General features: G+C 36.6%; 1 protein-coding gene across 2 annotated transcripts in view; it reads left to right on the forward strand.

Moving 5' to 3' along the window:
* The window catches only part of SH3RF1 (SH3 domain containing ring finger 1), a 79,759-nt gene that overhangs the window by 34,250 nt on the left and 30,930 nt on the right, over positions 1 to 14,579 (forward strand). For both annotated transcript variants that reach the window (XM_061372850.1, XM_061372859.1), the window contains exons 3-4: positions 12,675 to 12,950; positions 14,329 to 14,424. In XM_061372850.1, the coding sequence (XP_061228834.1) occupies positions 12,675 to 12,950; positions 14,329 to 14,424 (372 nt within the window). The remainder of the gene's footprint in view (positions 1 to 12,674; positions 12,951 to 14,328; positions 14,425 to 14,579) is intronic.

Here is a 14,579-nt window from a genome sequence, read left to right on the forward strand (position 1 = left end):
ATCTCAACCAGTTTAGTAGCACGAAAAGTTAATAGAGAGTGCTAAAGAGCTGTCAGTCTTTCATTACCCTACCTGATTCTTAACTCTTTGGCTCCAAAGCAGTGCTTTCCCGTAATAATGCCTTATGATTGAACCACGTAATTAAAATGCTTTTTATCTAAATGAGAAAGTTGTACTCTTTGTAAGTTGCTCTTGAAAATTTATTTCTGGAACATAATTATTCTGTGTATTCCCTGTTAATGTAAGTAGGTGGTTATTAATTTGCTTACTGTGGAGTCTCAAAGGCAGGAGGTCCTTATGCAGTAGAAGCTTACAGACTCCTTAAACTTCCAGGAGTTAAAATTGCTCAAGAAGTGCATGGTGCAGTCCCATGGAAGAGCTTACTACCTCCTACAGGAGTTTCTGGTGTCCAGTCCCGTGTTGTTAGTGATTTTATCTGAGCAGTTTTGCTATCCTTTGGAGGCAGATTTGGGGAAGAAATCTATCTGGATGTCATGGAATTAACTTTTCATTGAGCAACCTGGCTGGAGTGAGAACTGTTTTAATTATTTCAAATAAAACACTGAGATCATGGCATGTATCACATTTTACAACCAGACAACTGAAAACTTCTTCAGGTTGGGAAAATTTTGGCTGTATTGGCAAATAATCTGCAGTGGGAATGGATCCACAGAAAAAAAAAACGGTGGGTGCTAAGGACTTGATGGCTACAGCCTGTATTTTTTCAGAGGTAATACTTTGAGTGGACTGTACTCTGATTCCAGGGAATGTTGGAACAGTAAATAGCTGAGCACATTTTCCTTTTTAGTTTTATCAAAAAGTAGTGCCGTTCATATGCTTTGACTGCTACAAAACAAGAAAAATGTGTACAATAATCTACCACTTATTAAACTTCGTCATACATATAGCTGCTTGATTAAAATCCTTATATAAAGGTATGTATTTTCATTTATGGCATGAACACATAAATAAAAACTATGAGCAGATCTAAGATAGTTAATAGTATAAAATATAAATAATCTCCATTTGCTGGGGAAGGAAAATGGTCACTTTGGTTGAGCTGGATAAAAGAATGGATTGTTTAGTTTGTGTTTATATCACAGACAAATGGAAAAAATTACTTTCCTTAACTATTCTAAATACTAGAGAGTAAAATAACCCCAATCTTGTATAAACTTGGTTTTCATAGATACAGAGACTGGTAAATTGTGGTACAAGTCTAAGAGATACTTCAGATGTTGTTTTACAAAATGATTACAAAGTTCTTGGAAATTTTGGAAAGGCAAAGGGCTTTTAGGAAAACACATACAACAACAGGATAGAATTGCTCTTAAATTGTTGTTTGAAGTAGAAAGAATGTGTGTTTTGAAATAGAAGACTACTTTCAAGAAGCAGCTCTCTGCATATAATACTCAAAGCTTAACATTTTGAGGCAGTGTATACCAAATACAAAAAAGATGGGGGAAGATTTCCCAATGAAATCATCTCTGAACAGAGGGATTTAATCTGTGTTATGACAGCACAGTGATGATCAGCTTGTTACTTTCAAATTTCCTCTTCTTTCTGGGGTGAACACAAAAGTGGTTGCTGATAGACAATTCATTTAAATAGTTTTAATGGTTGTAGTTTCTGAGGCACAGTGAAATCTGTTCAGTTTGTTGTAACCAACTAATAATATGTCAACAGTGCAGATGGACTAGCAGAACAGAACTGCTGTAAGGAAACACAGAATGACTAGACCTCTCTGGACCTAAGTTCTGTTAGTTTTCCAGTGACAAAATACTGAGAGGTGAACAGATTATCCTTTTAAATGGCTTGTAAAGGTACTGTGACAGCAGAGGAGAGTATGGTGATGCAAGGTATGGCTAGGAAGAATCTACATACCAATTCATAACTGATAAACTCAAGACCTGTGGATCAGTTTTGTTTTCTACATTAATTAATTATGCTAAAATTTGAATAGTATTAATTTGAGCAATATGAAATGTGAAGCAAGGTGTACTTCGGCATTGTGGGTTCAAGCCTCTTCTAGGCACACAAGGCAGAAGGCTCAGTTGAACCACGCTGTTTGCCTGCTTTTGCAGTCTGGCTGAAATAACCAGGAGGTGCAAACTCCAGCCTGTCACTGAGCGAGAGATAAATGTTGAAGTGGCATTCTTCTGGCTCACTCAGCTCATTTATTATACAGAAGTGCATACAGGAACATTTATCTTGGGAGAAAAAAAAAATCATAGTTTCAGCAAGGATTAGCTGCCTTTTCAAAAGACTAACCAGCTGCTTCAAGTAGAACACCATAAATATGTTGTTTGGAAAAAGAAAATATTCCAGGAAGCTTTGAGGCATGAAAAATTTAAAGGATAAGTAAAAATGAATAGCAAACAAGAGTTTGTCACTTAGTCTGTGCATGCAGCAAATATGTATTTGTATATACTATAGTGATAGGCATGGGGCTGTTTGAATTCAGTATATTCAAGCAATTAAATTGATTCCAAAAGAATTTCAAGTGTGTGAGGGGGTTTCAGGAGAAGGAAGACATGGTACTGGTCCCAAATCAAGCGTAGCGAAAGTCCCTCCAGATTCTGGCAATAGTTTGCAGGGAGTACCTGAGAAGTATGTCTGACAGTGATGTGTTTGTTCATAATGTTTGACAAGCACCTGAACGTTTACAAAATGGTGGAAGTGATGGAAAATAAACTTAACAACACTTTCTCAGCAGTTGGTGAAATGTCAGATGCTACCTCAGATTTTTTAAATCCAATTCAGATAGGAGAGATGTGTGCGGTTACTCTTTATTGTAATTTTAGACCTTGTACTGTTTTGGTGGGGACCACATTAATGCTTGATCAGAATGGAATGCAGAACATGTTCAGATAAAAAGTTGTGCCTGTCGACCTTGATAGGTTTTCATCAAAAAATGCAGCAACCTCTTAATTTGCAACTCTGTGTTTTCCCATTGCCCAATTTTTGGCAGCAAAGTAGTTGAGAGATTAAAGGAATGTTTCTTCATGCTGATCTCACCAGGAGAAATCTTACCAAGTCACTCCCTTATTCAGAGTAATTTGCTGGCTTTGCTCCTTCTGTATCATGTTCAAACTTCTCACCTTCAAAGCTTGGTAAAAGTTTGCTCTTGGCAATCTCATTTCTCATTTATTCTTTTCATTTTTTTTCCATCTGTCTTCTCACCTGGAATTCCCTCACCTTTTCTTAGTGCAACAAGTAAACATATTAATTTTCACATCATAGCAAGGGAAGCTTGTTTATGTTCATTTTCAAAGTGTAAAAACCCATAGAACAATACAGAGCATTACTCTTAAATTTTTAATGTTGTTGATAAACCCTCTGGAGCTTTTGATATTTGTATTAAAATATTAGCTCCCTAAAGTAGGGACAGAGCCTCCTGTGTTCCAGTGCATAAACCAAATGTTCCAGACTTCTGCTCTAAGTAGACTTAACTTTTTTTAAAGTGAGCAAACTGCGTTTGGTAAAGTGAAGTGTAAAGCGGTGTTTCAAACTGCAGATTTGTGAGAGAATTTCATATGTGGTCAGTAAAATAGATCTACTTTTCCAGCATGGGTGGCTTAAGTTAAATGCAAAAATGAAAGATGGGTATTCTGATTAGCCATGTGAGGTCTGGTAGACAACACAGATACTTGTTTCTTGCCATTACTTCAGTATAGCACAGCTCAGTGGTACCACATTAATAATGGAATCCCTCCTAGGTGTTAGCAATAATACCTTATGGTGTTATGTAGACTCCCTTTTATTTCCTTCTAATGCAGTGATGTTTTGTGTTACTGTGTTAAAAAAAAAAGCAAAGAAAAAGAGAATGTATTGGATAAAAGGAGGGAGGTGGTTGATTGTGTCCCTATATCTTTATTAACTACTACACACACTGCAGCAATTCTCACCAGCTGTCATGAACAGTATGTCTGCCATACTGACTACATAGACTACAGCAAGATGTTGTTTTGTGAATGTTTTGTTGACTTAGGTTTTTTCCCCTTCTGGTGACTGATAACATTTGTAATAGGGTTAGATGGTGATTCAGCGAGTAAGGCAGATTCCAAATGATATGATGCTTCAGTTATTGATGCTTCATTTGTTTGTGGAAGGGTCTGTGGCATCTCTGGCTGCCTCCCATTAAGTCAATGGGAAAGAAGAGTATTCTGAGATTACATAAAAATTTATATTTAATCTAGATTTGGAGCTCAGAATGGCATGTCTTGCTTGGGAATCAATTATTTTGCTCTTTAAGCAATTGCATATATGGCTTTTGACGGGAAGAGTAAATTTCAGATAACTGTATTAGATGGATAAGTATGGAGTTAGGCAGCAGGAAAAGGATGTCAGAGATGCCCAATTTCCATCTTATGTGGAAACTAAAATGAAGAGTGAAAAGAGAAGGCTACACAATAGCCAGGTGAGAATGATTTGGGGAAAGAATTTAATGCTTGGATGTGGTCTGTATTGTTGGTAGTTTTCAGATGGAGGGGACTTTTCTGTGCACAAAGTTTTGTGATTTTATGTTCATATAACAAACAAGCCAAAAAAACAAGTGATATTCAAGAATCTGTATTGGCACAGGCAAGTTGTCACACTTCCAAAACAGATTTTGGGTGGGGAGCAAATAGTTACAGAAGGCATTTTACAGGATGACTAGGCAAAATGAAGCGTCAAATACAGAAGTACTAATCTAGCAATTGGGTATTTTGAACAGTTGAATAGTTCTGTATTCTGAGCTTCAGTGATATATATCTTAGAAAAATACCCAAGACATACTATTTTTGAGTCTTTTACCAGGTATTTGACAGGCTCTTAACCTGTGTGATTTATTTTTTTTATTATTTGCTTGCTGCTTTTCTTGCTAGATTTTTCCAGTTTACTTTTCTGCAGCAGTGGGTCGGTATCTACAGCGTCTATTTTCCATTTTCCAAAGTGTTCTTTAAAAGATAAGATTAATACCTGTGAAGTAGGTTTCTTGCAGTTTCATAGGTATATGTAGAGAAAATGGAAACAGCAAAGCTTTCCAAAACACTTGACCTATGTTTGTAACTCTGAGATGTTCATAAGGTTTTTAATGTTGACAAATAGGATATGATTGGGGAACACTGAGTACATTTTAACATCCCAACCACACTAAGCCTATCAGGCATGTACGGTAGTTAGTGGCAGTTCGGATTAGGACTAGTAAACCCACTACCCAGTCTCACAACTGTACTGTTCCTGTAGATGTCTGCCTGCCAAGAAGGCGTCTTTCCTTCTTGGAGCATGCAGTATTCTGGCCTTAGAAGCCATAGGTGACGTTACATGAAAACAGGATGCATTAGAAAATACGCTGGTAGAAGAGTTTAGGTGGAATAGAATGAACTTGTGCTACATATGAGCTTGATGTGCCTAAAGAGATGTGGAGATCCACACTGCTATACAGTTGCACTGGGACAAGAAAAAGTTTTATGGAGACATCAAATGCCCATGAGCCATAACATGCCTAGAGAAAAACAGTGGGAATAGTAGCGTTTGCAGATTGACCAGTAGTGTTGGCCAGTTTATAAGAGCAGATCTTTAAAGGAAGTTGTTGCTTTCAGAAAGAACAGTTTTCACATAAGAACTATATAAACATCTTAGCTCTGCATTGTGAAGACTTTAAAGTTTTGTTTAGATTCTTACAAGGATCTGTTTTTTTCAAAGCAAAATGGTTTTTGGTAAGCAAGCAAAAGGTCCTCGTGCTTCTTGGGTTTTTTTACCCATGGAAAGTAGCCATCTTAACTTTTCAAGTGTGTATAGTTAAAATATTTGGGGACATGTAGTGTGCAGGGTATAATTGTTTTCTCATCTTTGCTTTTTCCTAGTTTTTACTTGTTTGGTTATTTTGAGAGCTTAGTTTGGCAGAAAGCGTTCACTATTTTCTTTACTTAACATGCCTTGAAAAGTAAGTAGCTGAGAACTTTGCATTTTGGGTAAACAAAGAAGAGAAAGTGGCATTTTGAAGACACTTGGTTTTGAGTTTGAAAAAGAGTTTTCAGAAACATGAGTATTGCACAGACAGGAACTGGGCTAAGTGCTTTTAGAAAGCTTTGTAAATGTCCCTTTCTAACCTTCTATGTTATTAGTCTGATTGCTTAGGCCTTAAGGCAACATTTCTAAATTCCTTTCATTCTCCTGTATTCCAGCTTTTAATTCCAAAACAACCTTGTGGGAGACAGTTGGTCATACTTACATTAAACAAACTCGTATTTATTTCTTAACATCAGACAAGAAAAAAAAAGCCAAAATGTTTTCTTCTAAAAGCTGTTAAGATGGAGGGAGCAAAAAGGACTTTCATAAACTGGCTACTTTAAGGTCATTAATAGTTTCTCTCAAAAGAAACACATAAAAAAGAACACATAAAAATTGTTTATAAGAGGACACAAGCCACCCTTGTGTTACAGAATACAGGGTTTCTCTTAGCTTGTGCTGGGGAGTTCTGCAAGTTACAGCGAGCAAAGTTAACTGATAAAGTCATCAAAAGAGTCAGGCAAGGGGCTCTAGGAATAGTTGGAATTTCAACCTGTTTTACATGGCTGAAATCTGGAAATTAAGAGTGTTCTGATGTGTCACACACTGTTGTTACATTTAGAGCTGGTACTGGTGTTAACAGTTACCATGTATAAACATTAGACAATTACCATAGTCTGTGATAGTTAGCTAGTTGCGTACACATTTTAACTTGATGTTTGAGTTACATAATTATTTAAAAATATAATCCCGTTTCTTTATTTAGCAAGAACCTAGATTTTTTCCTGATTGAAGTTGCTCAGCTTTTCCAGAAGTATAATAAATATATTGGCTTGATTGTGGTTTTTATCCTGCATCCTGTTGTTTTTTTTTCCCTGAAAGTAATCTTTCTTCAAAATGATTACTGTTATCTAGGTCATAGTTAAGTTACACACAGATGGATTTCAAACCTGATCTCTTTCATCAGGGTTAGCTAGTTTTGATGCACAACTTCTCCTACTTTTATTAAAATCAAAAACTATGCCAAGCTGAGACTAACCGTATTTGACTATGGCATTTCAAACAACTACTTTTTTTTTGTTGTTGTTTGTTTTGTTACTATGTAAAATTTTTGGTTATTTATGTATGCTGAGAAAAGTGAGATTTGTTACAACTGTATCATTGGAAGCTACTAGAAATGAATATATGTACCAACATCACCATTGCTCATTTCCTTTATCTGGTGAGCTGTCATATAGAAGATACTGTTTCACTGTATTCAGTAGAGCAACAGTAATTCATATCAGATGATACCAAGGTTTGTTTTTATGATTATTAGGGCATACTGACAACTTGATAGCAGCCTCTTGACATAAAAATATATTACGTCATTCAGATAGCATTAACCTCAGAGGCACTTTAACTAGAAATCATTTAATTTGCACTGATGAACTCTGCAGTCTTCCAAGATAGTTCTGATGGTAGAGGTATGTGAAATTGATTCCACTAACAATCTAGTGTCAGGTACAGATTAATAATACTTGAGTTAGCCTTTCTTTGAGCAAATCTGACATAATTTGTATTGTTCTGTAGATGGGAAAAATAAATGCAGGGAGCCAGCGTTTAACATTCATCTTGGATTATGGAGATATTTTGTGTTCTGAAACTTGGAAAGAATTGGGGTGACTTAGTTTCAAATGTTGTTGCCTCTAGGTAGGTATGTTCTGCAAAACTTAAGTATTTAATTTGTTCAGGTGAAAGTAGTATACATATAGCTTAACATAGGGAGCATGTTTCCTTTCTTTAGAAGGAAATCCTACTGCAGAAAACACAACTTTTAATATAAGCAGTTTAAGAAGGTCTTCAGTGAAGTATCCTTATAAGCTCTGTCTCAAAATACGTGAAAATCTAAATGCAGATACAAAGAGAACAAAGAAACCTGCAACAAAGAAAATGGAACTAGACAGATTAGATGGCTTTAAATTAAGACTTGAAAACAGGTATTGGAGCCAGCAAGATGAAAGAGACATGAAAAAAACTATAGGTGCAAAAGGGGGTGTTCTTCTTGCATGTAGGACTGGACGGCTTGGTAAAGGCCAAAGAAGGCAAGAAAGCAGAAATACACATTAGCAAAAATAATAAAGATGCATCTGAAAGATTTGAGTCAAGAAGGTAACTTGACTGAACGTGAAATAGAATGGACTAGAAGATAAAAGAAGCAATGTTGTCTTTCAAAAGGTTTGTATGACTGGGAGCTTAAAGAGGAATTCTCAAGTATACCTGTAGCTACCAGAGAACGTATTAATGCAGAGTTCACTCAACCCAGATCTGCCTTGCAAACAAGTTGGATGCAGCATATTAACAAGCTCCTTTCCTTATATAAAGGCAGCTTTTATTAGTAACCAAGTATGTCTTACAAGACTGGTTCTTTGGGGGATGGGGTGGGAGGGAGTTGGACTGATAAAAGCACCTCTGTAGCACTGGACTTTCTGTACTTACAATTGCTGTGTAACTGGAGATCTGCTGTAATAGTTTCTCATCTGGTCCAGGTTGTGAATATGACTGATTTGATGTGAGATCTGCATGGAAAGAAAATTAAAAGACAGATGAAGAAAAATTATTTTTCTGTCTTGTAAGAAAGTTTTAAATAACTGATGATTATTAGAGATCCTCTTACAACATGGATTAAAATGATCATAACTTCAGTTTTTAGATATTCTGTAAAGAAAGAACTTATTTAGGAAAGCAAGGCGTAAAAACTGTCTGAGCAGGCCAGCGCTTGTAGGCTGATAGCACTTTGGTTGGGCACATAGATAGTTACAGAAGTTTTTTGTGTCTGTCCTACTACTAACACAAACGGTACTTCCGTACAAAGGCTTCCTGGCCTCTTGAAGGCACTGTGTCTAGGAACCTCAAACAGTTGAAGACAGCACTGATATTTTGGGTAAATTCAACTGGTTCACAGGGAAGCCCGGCCACATCCCAGTCTTATAGCCGGAGAACAGGGAATGCCTTGCTTGGAAAACTGACAATCAGCAGCACCGCACAGGGAGGTTTGGAAGGAAACTGAAATTCAGATGACCCAGTATCAGTTCCGTTCATTTCCTTGGTAGGGGATTTACTATTTTTGCTGCTTTAGCTTATGCCAGTTCTCCAAGTGCAGTAAGTTATACAGTGAACACTGTTTTATGCCAGTATAAGCGTATTTATGTTTGGGCTTCTGCCACAGAAACTTTTCAAAAGGAAATCAGATCTTGTGTTTCCGTGCAGGCATAAGTTTCTCTTGGCTTAAGCTTATGAAAAATACATACAGTTGCATCCTGTCCATTAAAAAAAATGAATGAAGTTTGAAACAAGGTGACTGAAGACAATGTATAAATCCAAAGAGAAAAAATTAGAAAGTGAAATCTGTAGGTTCCTAGGACAAAATACCTGAGTTTGGAGAAGAAATTTGACCCAAGCTTCATCTATATATATATATGAGTACCTATGTATATGAGGCTCATACATATATGAATGCATATGCATTTTTTCATGTGCTTATTAAGACATTTGTTTTGATGTTGTCATATATTTATTATTAATCTTATTTTCTTTAAAGTAATCTGGCATGTGAAATGTGTGTATATCCATGACTAAAAATTAATTTAAACAATTTGTATATCAGCAGTAGAATTAGAAGTTCAAATATTTTTGCATAAGGATTTTGCATAAGGACTGAGGAAATAATTCTAAGAATCCTAGTGTATATGGGGTCTTTGAGTTTTATATTTTAATTTCCTAAAATGTTTTTCGTCTGGTTTTCAGGGTGGCTTTTTTTTGGTTGCTTTCTCAAAGAGCTGGCTGGGTAACTGGCAGCTGCAAACCTAAGGGTAGGCTGCATAATTCTTCTTCCAAAGCCTTCCTTTCATGTTTAGCCAAGTGAGAGGCACAGAGTGAAAAGTAAACTCCGGCTCAGTATATCCTCATGGCCTTCTCTCCTGGTGAGCAGCCCGCGAGGCAGAAGGGGGGCTGAACCCACCCAGGGATGCTAACCGCAACAGCCTAGGAGATGCCGGCAGTGAGCTGCTGCTGCCAGGTTGATTGGAGGGGGAATGTGAAGATGGTGCTCGAGGGACCTTGATACCGAACTGCTGAGATGGTGCTCCTCATCCCACTGCTCCTTCTCATTCCATCCTCCCCCTGGGACAGAAGGAAAAGGCATTCAATTTCCTTCCATTTAACTGTTTCCCTTTAATTCGCAGCAGTCTGAGAACTAAGTTTGTGTTGTGTTTGAAGTTACAGACTGGGACCATCTTTATTTAGTTTGATTTCATTTTTCATATTTTCAAGCTTTGCAGAAACTCAGCCTATATACCGGAAAGGAACTTCCTATGAAATATAAACAGATGTTTTTACATTAAAGGGAAGGTTGTTTGTAGGAGGCTTTTTGATAAACCATATCAATGCAGTATCAAGGTCTAACAATTAAATAATGACTAATTGACGAGTTTGACCACATTGACATGATCTGCTGTGCTGGCACTCCTGGTTTGTTTTGGTTTTTAAAAAGATATTTTTTTCCAACTGTATTTTATACTTGCAACTAATCTTTAAGTTACTCCTCAATACAGGGACATAGAAAACTTTCTCCTGGGACAAAAGGGTGATTCCCAGAACTCCAGCTATTTCCTCCAGTGCTAGGGAGATGCATATGTCGTATAGTAGCCATAATTGCTTGGGGCCTTTTTTCTGCCAAGTAATTCTTTGGCTCCTAATCACTGAAGGGCTGTAAGTTTGGGGTTTTTTTGTGAGTTTGTTGTTTGGGTAGAAATGGAAATGTGAGCAGCACCCCTCTTTTGTGTAGAGATGTGTTTCTTTTTGCTTCCAGCCATCCCTCTCCCCCTCCATTTCTCTCTGTGCTCATCCTTACTACATTTATACTGCCTGCTTCCTTTGTTCTGTCTGTTTATTCTGCAGAGAACATGTAGGACTAAAAAATATATACAGTATTTTTTCCATTCTTCTGTTGTGGCCATGAATTTTCCCCTCAATCAGTTGGGGCCCACGAATTCTCTAGTTGATGTTTTATAGTCTTTTTCCCTATCCAGGTTTACACAGAGTGTGCTTAGTGGTGTACATTCTTCACTGATGCAGTGAAGTGTGAAGAAAAATATTGTTTGTGTCAGCCTGAAGTTCACCAGGTTTTGTGAACATGTGCTAATATAACAGTTTTAGTGTCTATCACAGATACAATAGAATGAACTGTGATTTTCCTGTACTCATCTATGTCTATGCATATACATACTGTGTTATTTAGACTGCTATAGAAATAAAATTATTAAATAAGCTAATCTTTAAGATATTATTTAGCAATTCATGAAATTCTTAATCTGTTTATAAAATTATACACAGAAATTAAAGACATTCAAACAAACTGGATTATACTGAAAGACAAAATTTTGACTGTTAAATGTGAAATAAATTATCAAGTACTCCGTCTTCTGACTGATGAGAAGTGGTAATTCCTTCTGAGAATTTCCTGGCATTGTGTGTGATATTGCAAGTGCAATTCCAGTTTACAGTCTGAGCCGGTAGAAGATTTGAGAGTCTACCATGGGGTAGATGTGGTGAATAAACATGCCTTTTCCATAAGGCATGGCACTCAAGATATGAAAGACTCTGATCTAGTTGACTATAAATGCTGTCTTTGCTATGGAAATACTGTCTTAGTAATGCAGGTTACTGCTGTTTACATCATGAAGCAGGTGAGCTTCCCTCTAGATACGAAAAGCTGGCGGGAAAGAGTTTTGAAGGCAGTAGCCCTACTAGAGTCGTAGAGTTTTGTGGTTCACTCTTGTAAACTGTGGAGGTACAGACTGAGCAATTAAAAGTGATACCTGCAGTGTATATAAGGAAGGATGACACAGTATTATGTGGTAATCCTGACATGCATTCAAGAGCTGCACCAATGACCTGTAGTTTTCAGATACTGTGGAGGAATCAAGGGAAGAAAACCCAAGGAAACACACTTTCAACAGTTCCCTCTCTTCTTTCCCTTCCCACGCCACCCTCCCTACCCTCCCCCCCCCCAGTAATTCTTTTCAGTTGTGCTTTTAAATAAATGATTAAATTAAAAGGGTTGTTCCAGGATGAAATATCTCACCCTTAATAAAGCGAGATTTGCTTTTCAAGCTGGAAGACACCTCCCTGATGCCCTCATCCTTAGCATTCTGTGCTTGCGCAATAGGTAAAGTGAGGAGAATATTAAGAAAGTCAGGCAGACAACATGCCTGAAAGGTCTTACAGCAAATTTGTTATTCCAGTGCTGTATTGTCTTGCAGCATTTTTCTGACAGGTCTCTCAAGCAGTCAGGATGCTTTCGTTTGGATTTTTGTTCGTTGGTATTTCGGTTTTTTTAACGCTTAAGCTTAGTGAATTAGTACACAAGGGTTAAAGTATTATTTCTGCCTCTCTTGCAACATTGTAGCATTATTGTAAATAATGAAGTTTAGGGGCATGTTAAGACTAGATAGAACTGAAAGTCTTCCTACACAACTGGATAAAATCAGTAGAATCATTGTAATAAGATAATTTTACTGTGTATAATTTTACTTTGCAATTTTATAATTTCATTCATAGTCTCTCACAGAATGTGATACAAATTGTATTTAGTAATACTCATCTAATTGTAGTGATTTTATTTTTATTTTTCTTTTCAGGGTGTACCTCAGTTACCATGTGCCAAAGCATTGTATAACTACGAGGGAAAAGAACCTGGAGATCTTAAATTCAGTAAAGGAGACATCATCATTTTGCGTCGACAGGTGGATGAAAATTGGTATCATGGAGAAGTCAATGGCATTCATGGCTTTTTTCCTACCAATTTTGTTCAGATTATTAAACCTTTACCTCAGCCTCCGCCTCAGTGCAAAGCACTTTATGACTTCGAAGTAAAAGACAAGGAAGCAGATAAAGACTGTTTACCATTTGCAAAGGTAAAAACAGAATAAAATTATTTTCTTTTGATAATGTCATGCACTTGGATAAGAATAATAAGACTGTTCTGTGGTCTTGTCTGTATGTTTTTTAGTGGAGCTGCACATATTCAAAAAGGTAATTCTGCAGGTATTTCTTTTATGTTGATTAGTTTTGCCCTGCTTCTCTTCTTAAATTACATATAATTCCTCTCAGGTTTTATTTTTGAGAATGCAAGTTTTCATAATTGCAGTAGTAATGTTCTTAATTTATGAGAAATAAGCTATGTTATGAATAAAGTGTTCCATCTTCTAAAGAAACTCATTTTAAATTGTTGAAGTTGGTACTACTTTCAGCTTTGCATTTAGTAAGTGGCATCTAGATACTAGACAAAAAGTACTACTCAGCTTTGGCATTCTATAATATTACTAATTGCCATTTGGAAAATATGACGTTTCCAATGTTATTTCTGTTGTAATTAATTTCCTGTCATGCAGAGCATGTAATGATACAGAATTTTAATAGGAATTAGAGCTGTTAATCAGTTTCTGATTCTTCAGTTTATCAAATTGGACAAGAATGTCACAAGAACAAATGCAAACTAATTGCTTCTCTACCAGTCGATGCCTATTAAAAATGAAAAGGACAGCTACAGTTCTAAAAACGATATTAACATTGGGACAGACAATAGTTACCACAGCACAAAACATCAATACTGTTGAGGATGATTGGCATTAGATTGCTTATTTTGATTAACTTGTTGGCAAACTTGGTTACTGTTAGTTTGGTTTTTGGGTTTGTTTTTGTTTGTTTTAAATCCCCAGTCCTGCTTGAGTAAGCATATGTTTCCAGATATTTTAATTTGCATATGAAGCAATTATGTATCTCCAGTATAAGCAAAAGCAATGTTTAATGTGCACATAAATCCTTTCTTTATGTAATGTTCCAAAACCATATCTAGTCCAAATGCTCCATGTAATTGTGAAAGAAACTGTATTATTTACCATTGTTCTTAAGTACTTAAGTAGAAAAGCAATTGTCTAGGGAAGTTTAGGTAATGAGTCAGTTGATAAGGAAAAAGATTGTGGTTCTGTTGATTAATGCCAAGGACTTAAAAGAGGGCTGATGAATACCATGGACTGAACATAGCAGGAAGTCTGGCACTAAGCATGAAATCAGATGGCTGAGATGAGCTGTAGTCAGTTAGCTGAACTCTGACAAAATAGGGAAAAGAATGGCTGGAACTGACTTCAACCCCGAAAGTGTTCCTGTTACAGAGTGCCTTCTCTGTGTTCTTGTCCTTGCATTGCCTTCTCTGATTGCTTGTGCATTATGGAGGGAAATGAAATCAGAAGCATAATTAGACCTGGGAGACATAATCACTGCATGTTTACACAGGATGATGTTCTGACTGTAATTCGCCGTGTGGATGAAAACTGGGCAGAAGGAATGCTGGCTGACAAGATAGGAATATTTCCAATTTCATATGTTGAGGTGAGTGAAGTTGAGTACTTGGTAAGGTTGTGCCCAGTGAGTATTTTATTTTCTAAAAATAAAAATAATTGGTACTCCTGATGGTTGTAAAATAACCCGAGATATAAATACTCTTAGACCTAAAATAATCTAAGGTCTGTGTGCTTAGTTTGGGA

This window comes from Neopsephotus bourkii, unplaced genomic scaffold (genome assembly GCF_033783945.1).
Source record: "Neopsephotus bourkii isolate Nb327-2 ecotype Australia unplaced genomic scaffold, CSIRO-AGI_Nbou_v1 NB_168, whole genome shotgun sequence".
In the NCBI taxonomy this organism is placed as follows: domain Eukaryota; kingdom Metazoa; phylum Chordata; class Aves; order Psittaciformes; family Psittacidae; genus Neopsephotus; species Neopsephotus bourkii.